Consider the following 7,470-nt stretch of genomic DNA (forward strand, 5'->3'; position numbering starts at 1 on the left):
GTATGGTAAGGCATTTAAGTGTGATTATGAATATTAAAAATATAGTTATTGTTCATCACTTTTTTATTGTGTTTTTAATGTTCACTGTCATAAACGGTTCTCTGATTCCGAACTCCAGACATAATAATCTCTCTCAACTTGGATTTCATTTGATATAATTTTCTAACTATTTTTTTAAAACAGTAAAAAAAATTATCACAAATGAAGCCTAAAACTTTATTTGGGACTTTTTTTCTATATATTTTCTACATTATTTTTAATACAAACTTTTTTAAAAGCATCTAAAAAGAAGGGGAGCCTTAGGTTTCGTTTGGGGCTTGACACGTCATCAAAAATTGCCTTGATCAAGCACGAATCTCGAGGCATATTCAAGTTGAAAACTTTCAAAATTAAATTTGGGATCATCTGAATTCCAATTTCAGCAAACTTAGAGTCAAATTGAACATCTCAAAGCGACGAACCAAATAGCACCAAAATTGGTCCAACCCAAGCCCAAATGGATCCGAATCGAGGGTCCGGACCACATTTGGAAGGGTTAAAGCGACAGCCTTCGTCGGACCACCGCCTGGCCGCCGACTGCAGTCATACTTTAGCCCGACCTACATCGGACCATTGCCCGGCTGCCGACCACCGCTGGACCACCTCCCGGCCGCCGATAGCCGCCGGACTTCAACGCGACCTTCGTCGGACCACCGCCCGGTCGCCGACTGCCGCCCAACTTCAGCCTGGCCGCCTACCACTGCTAGACTTCAGCCCGACCTTCATCGGACCACTGCTCGGCTGCCGATCGCCGTCGGACCACTGCCCGCCGCCGACCGTAGTTGTACTTTAGCTCGACCTTCGTCGGACGACTGCCTGGCCACCGACCATCGCCAGACCACCGACCGACTGCCACCGGACTTCTGCCCGACCTTCGTCGGACTATCGCTCGGGGGCCGAACCACCGCCCGGCCGCCGACCGCCGTTGGACTTCAGCCTGGCCATCGCCAGACCACCGCCCGACCGCCGTTCACCGTCAGACCTTCATCAGATCGTTCCTTGTCAGCCAAACTTCTGCACTAAAGCCGTCGGATTTTCGTGTGACCGTCATCGGTCCTTTGACTAGCTCTTCAAATTACTGTAATCTGACCAGCTCTAAATTGAGAGATGGGTCAACCCTTGTAATTCACTCAAGTTTAGTGAAATATTTTCACCTGGGCGAGGCCCCGTGGTTTTTCCCTCTTCGGGTTTTCCACGTAAAAAAAGATCGAGTGTCTTGATCTCTCTCTTTCTGCTTGCGTGCTGGATCTTCGTAAATGCTAAGACGCTAAACTTTATTCTTCTCTACTGTCGCGAATATTTCTGGACACAACAGGGCTGCTTTCTTATTGCTTTCTAAAATAGCTTTTTAATACAAAATCTTTTAGTTTAAAATATTTTGTATTAAAAGGCTGCTGTATAAATCAATTAAAAAGCCGTCCCAAATGAAGGCTAAGGTTTGATTTGTGATAACTTTTTACTGTTTGTAAAGTTGTTTGCAAAGCAAGTTTTTATATAAAATCTCTTAAAAGTGGAAAAAACTACGGCTAAAGTTGTTCCAAACAAAGCCTAAGATTTCATTTTGGACAATTTTTTTATTGCTTTCTAAAATAACATTTTAGTAAAAAAATTTCTTAAATTAAAAAATTTTATACTAAAAAAACAGTTCCCTAAAAACATCTAACATGAACCCTAAAAAAGCTCTCCTTCATTATTAGATCTTTAAATTTTATGTAAAATTAATAAAGAAATAATTTATCTGAATAAGACAGATCCTTTTACAGCTTTTTAAAATTTTCTTTATTTGAATAAACTTATTTAAAAAATCATAAAATTTATTGTAAATTTTTTTTGGTTCAAATCAAATCTATATCATATTTTTATTTCAGAAATTATAATTTTAAAAGATATAAAAAATTAAATTATATTCACTGTAAATGCTTGTAATTAACTAATTGTTCATGTAACTCTAACATGAACGTAGTATTTATATAGTCATTGTTTGTTTGAAATTATTTATTTTCTATAACGTGCTTATCAAGCATTTATGTACTAATCATTTATAAATCGTAACGGGCATTTATCAACTTGTAATTACTTAAGCTGATTTTTTGCTACATTATGTTTAGAAAAGTTTCAAACCCTCTTCATTCAAAAGCTTCATATTTAGGTTCTCTTTGAGACATTTTTTTTACTTGATATATCATCAAAAAATCATCTTGACCGGGCACGAATCTTGAGGCAAAAATCAAGTTGGAAGCTTCAAAAATTAAATTCATGATCATATGAACTCCGACTTCAGCAAACTTACAGTCGAACTGAATGTCTTGGAAATATGAACTCAACGACACCAAAGTCGACTCAATCTGAGCCCAAATTAGTCCAAATCAAAGACCCGAAGCACATTAATTTGGAAGGCTCAATCCATAATTTGGATTACCAAATAGTTTCTAAATATGGCGTGCTTATAGTTGAATCGAGTGGCTCGACGAAACGAATCCAACGAGCCAAAGATCTTCGAATTATGATATCTTTAGAGCCTTCAAATGACTGATAAACGGTCCACAATCAAGAGATTCAACATCACTAGCTCATTCATTCAAACCACTTAATTCACCTCTAATCTTCCTCCTATTTAATAGTAATGTCACACTCGTAAAACTATATAAATAAACCCCTCATTTCTCTTGAAAATGGGGGCCCCAAACAAGACAAAAAAATAAGAGAAGTGAATGAAGAAAAGAAAGAAACACCTCGACCACGGTCGGACTTTCACCCAACACCTGATCGACGTCGTAATTAAGCAAAGAAGCAAGAAGAGAAGGAATAAGAGAATGAAGAGACTCCTCCTCGACTACCGCGGAGTTCCACCCGAACTCCAAGTGGCCCCGGAGTTTTACCCAACCTCCAAGTGATGCTGGAGTTCCGCCCGACCTCCAAGTGACACCAGAGCTCTGTCCGACAGCCGAATGACGCCAGTTTTCTGTTGGATCTTCAACTAACGTTAGAATTCTGATATCCGTTTGTAACTGAATTTCAACCCGAGATTTGATTACTGTAATCTGATCGACCTTAATTTTAGGGACGAGTCAGCCTCTTCTAACCTAAGCAAACACTAGTAGAATTATTTTAACTGGGTGTGACCCCGTGGTTTTTTCTTTTACAGGGTTTTCCACGTAAAAATTATGGTATTCTTTCATCTTCTATGTATGCGCTGGATATCCGTACAATGCTGAGATCAAAATTTTCTAACTGTATCACCGTGTATATTCTAGCCCTCAACAATATTATTTTATAAAGTAAATTTTAAATTAAAAATTTATACTAAAAAAGTATTAAATTTTATTTTAAAAAAAAAATAAATATATATATATTATACTAACGTCGTAGCCTTAACTACTTCTTTCTAGTTACAATAATCTGTCATTATATTATCTCTTGTGCATACAAAAAAAAAAAGATTATTGAACTGGACTTTGGTATTTTTAAATTCTTAAATAAAATAGACATAAATTTAAAGTTTTGATACATCACCATAAATTGACTTAATCAAGCACGAATCTCAAGACATATCAAAATCGAAAACTTTCGAAATTAAATTCAGGATCATATGAACTCCAATTTCAACAAGCTTATCGTCAAATTGAGGGACTAAGCGAGATGAATCAAACAATACCAAAACCAGTCCGATCCGAGCCCAATTAATTCCAAATCAAGGTACAATCACATTTTGATGGTTCAAAGCATAAATTGGATGGCCAAATGATATCCAAGTATATCATGCTATTAGTCAAAGCAAGCGGCTAGATGAGTCAAATCCAATGAGCCCATGATTACTTAACTTTGACATAGTTACAATACTTAAATGCTTGATGAACGCTCTATAATTGAGGGGATAAATATTGGTCGTCCAATGAAACCGTCCAAATTTGTCTCAGATCTTCATATTTAAGAGATATGTCACTCTCAAATATCTATAAATAGACCAACATTTTTCACATCAAGAGGGTCTTTGATTGGAGATTAGAGAGAGCTCTCATGCTTTAAGAATGCTAGAGTTCTACCCAAGCACTAGTGTCAGTGAACTTCCATTGACCACCGCCAGATCATCGCCCCGCCGTTGACCATCATTGGACCACTGCCCGTCTGCTGACAGCCGTTGGACCACCACCCATCCGTCGATCTCCGCTGGACTTCTGCCTGACCATCATCGGACAACCACCCAACAAGCCGCTATTAGCTAGACCTCCGCCCGACTGCCATCGACATGCCAGTTCGACCATTATAGCTCAAATACGGTCCCTTTGACCACCGACGTTGATTGACAATAGTCCCCCCGGCAATGTCCTATGATTTTCCCCTTTTCAGAGGTTTCCAGGTAAAACACTCTGATGTCTTTTATAAATATTGCACCAATTTATTTTATATGTATGTGTGCTAGATCTCTGTACAAAATTAAAACATTAAACTCAATATCTCTCTACTGCCGCGAATATTTCATTGGGCAACAAGTTTAAAAAGGAGAAATAAAATAATCTAGCTATTGTTGTAAAAAAAAAAGTAAAACAATCATATGATCGAAAGTCATAAATAATGACTTTAAGTAAATTAGGAAACAATTATAATCCATATTTTACAGAGGCTTTTATCAATCTGTCACGCAAGATATACTATCTTCAGCACACAATAATTAGCAATGAATGCCAAATCCCAGAGGTAAACAATCCCCCTTATTTACTCTTCACAAATATCCATCGAATATCTAATGAATCTTTCAATTTAAGAAATTAAAAAAAATCATAACAAAAAAGCAAACAATTCCCAACAATATTCATTTTAATCATATCAGCGACACCAAGCGGATCGACCGGGAATCGGGATCTCCAACGTGATGAATAACTTGCAAGGAAACGAATGTTCCTTTCCCTTAACGCATCGATCTTTTATTTAATTTTGCCACTCTCCGAACTCTTACGAAAACCCCGAAGACTCCATCGATTTCCTCACTTCCTCGCCACCGCAAAAAATGCGCCTTTTTTTGCTCTTCTCCGCCGTCCTCGCTCTCCTCACTCTCGCCGACGCCGACATAGCCCGGTGGTGCGCCAAAACCCCCTTTCCGGCCCCCTGCAACTACCACCTCCCCCACCCCCCAAAAGACCACCATGAGTTCTACGACCTCCTACTCCAAGCCACCCTCGCCCGAGCCACCCGCGCCCAGAGCCACCTCGCGCTTCTGGGCCCGTCATGCCGCGACGCGCCCGAGCGCGCCGGATGGCTCGACTGCTGGAAACTATACGGCAACACCGTCGTGCAGCTAAACCGCACCCTCCGCGGATCCGTCAGCGCCGTCGACGGACAAACCTGGCTCAGTGCCGCGCTTACCAACACCCAGACCTGCCGCAGAGGATTTGCGGATCTCAAAGCCTCGTCGAAGATCATCCAGCCCGTCTTGCGTTACAACGTCTCCGAGCTCATCAGCAACTGCCTCGCCGTAAATAATTCCTCCTACAATGCCTTTAGGGTATCCATTAAGAAGAATTTTCTTGAGCAGCTCACAGTACCCAAGCGGGCGGATATGGTGGTGGCGCGGGATGGATCGGGCGGATATGGCAGCATCAAAGCCGCCGTCGATGCTGCCACTCGCCGCCGGCTGAAAGGGTTCAGAAGGCGAATCATGATATACGTTAAAGCTGGTGTGTACGACGAGATCATCACTGTGAAGAGTGCTTTGTACGATCTCACCCTCATTGGTGATGGCATCGGGAAAACAGTCATCACCGGAAGCCGTAGCGTTGCCGGAGGTTACACTACTTTCAGCTCGGCAACGTTCAGTAAGCAATTTTATTATTAGAAATTAAACGCATGCAAATTAATTAATGATTTCTGCTCTATTGTATTAAAGAATTTAATCTTTGCGGTTTATATAATCTTTTTATTTTTATATGTTTATTATTTAATGCTATAAAATATAACACAAACTTTTTTTTTCCTTTAAAAAAGCTCAAGAAAAATGTTCAAAATAGATCATTTAGGCCTTCTCCAGACCAACTTGAAACAAATGAATGACGCGCATCACTATTGAGCTCCAATAGAACTGCAAAACTTACGCTATTTGATTGCAGGTGAATAATGCACTCCAATATGTCAATATTGGCGTTGCAATGTTCACGCGTTAAACATATTTATTATTTTTAATTTGAAAAGTTGGTTTTTAGTTTTAAATATTTAAGTGTAGAATTTTATTATTAATAATTAAGAAATAATAATTTAGAAACATCTTATTTTTTAGAAATAAAAATAATTTTTTATGTAATTAATTTACTTAAGAAACAATGTTAATATAAAAATTAAGATAAAATTATCATACATATTTAAAAGATATGGAGTAATATAATATCTCTACAAAACAGAAAACAAAAATTAAAATACATAACAAGTTCAGATTACAAAAAAATAAAATAACTAGTTATAACAATCTAATAATCTTGAAGAGTGGTATTGGCTCCTCCAGGATTTTTTTTTTTTTTTTGTTAGAAAAGAAAATTGTAGAAAATGAAATTTGGTTGAAGAAAAGTTACTATTTTGATGAAAAATTATATTTTTGAGTGAAAAATGAGCTTTTTGGTTGGAAATGCCCTTGCAGAAAAAATTGATCTCAGGCTGTTCAAGAAATTTTTTTGACAGCTACGGGGTTAGAAGTTCCTTGCATATTTTTCAATCTCGGGTCTACTAATTTACGAAGCCTTGATTGATTTCATTACAGGCGTCTTCGGCGACGGTTTCATAGCACGCCGGCTTACGTTCCGTAACACGTTTGGCCCGGGCTCTCAGGCGGTGGCGCTATTGTCCGGGTCGGACCGGTCCGTATTCTACAGATGCAGCATGGAGGGCTACCAAGACACACTCAGCGTCTACACGCAGCGCCAATTCTACCGCGAATGCGACATCTACGGCACCATCGACTTCATCTTCGGCAACGCGGCCGTCGTCATCCAAAGATCCAGCATCATCCTCCGAAAGCCTCTTTCCGGCGAGTCCAACGTCATAACGGCGCAGGGCCGAAGCGACCCGCTCCAGAACACCGGCATCGTGATTCAAGCGAGCAGGATTCGGGCCGGGCCGGACCTTCGGACTGCGGGTCGGAGAGTGCATTCATATCTCGGCAGGCCATGGCAGCTCCACTCGAGGACTTTGTACCTGCAGAACTACATGGGGAGCGTGATTGATCCAGCAGGGTGGATGGAGTTCAACGGCCGGTTTGCGCTGGACACGCTGTACTATGCGGAGTACAAGAACACGGGGCCGGGGTCGACGCTGCTGAAGAGAGTGAACTGGAAGGGGCTTCATGAGTTCCGGAGCGCGTCGCAGGTGAGTGAGTTCACGGTGGGAAATTTCATCGGCGGAGGGAAGTGGATACCGCCGACGGGAGTACCGTTTGATTTGGGATTTTGA

The 7,470-nt window shown here is 40.3% G+C and overlaps 1 protein-coding gene across 1 annotated transcript; it reads left to right on the forward strand.

Annotated features, from left to right (window-relative positions):
• The first annotated feature begins 5,044 nt into the window (after window positions 1-5,044).
• On the forward strand, window positions 5,045-7,470 carry LOC110093878 (pectinesterase 2-like). The gene is made up of 2 exons (XM_020818904.1): window positions 5,045-5,849; window positions 6,782-7,470. Exons 1-2 carry the CDS (start codon window positions 5,045-5,047, stop codon window positions 7,468-7,470), a joined length of 1,494 nt encoding a protein of 497 aa, XP_020674563.1.

This window comes from Dendrobium catenatum, unplaced genomic scaffold, assembly GCF_001605985.2.
Source record: "Dendrobium catenatum unplaced genomic scaffold, ASM160598v2 fragScaff_scaffold_621, whole genome shotgun sequence".
Lineage (NCBI taxonomy): Eukaryota > Viridiplantae > Streptophyta > Magnoliopsida > Asparagales > Orchidaceae > Dendrobium > Dendrobium catenatum.

Excerpts from the sequence above, each read along its gene's own strand:
- LOC110093878 (XM_020818904.1), top strand. The coding sequence starts at position 5,045 with ATGCGCCTTTTTTTGCTCTTCTCCGCCGTCCTCGCTCTCCTCACTCTC. Across the intron at positions 5,850-6,781 it reads TTTCAGCTCGGCAACGTTCA|GCGTCTTCGGCGACGGTTTC; the intron begins GTAAGCAATTTT and ends ATTTCATTACAG.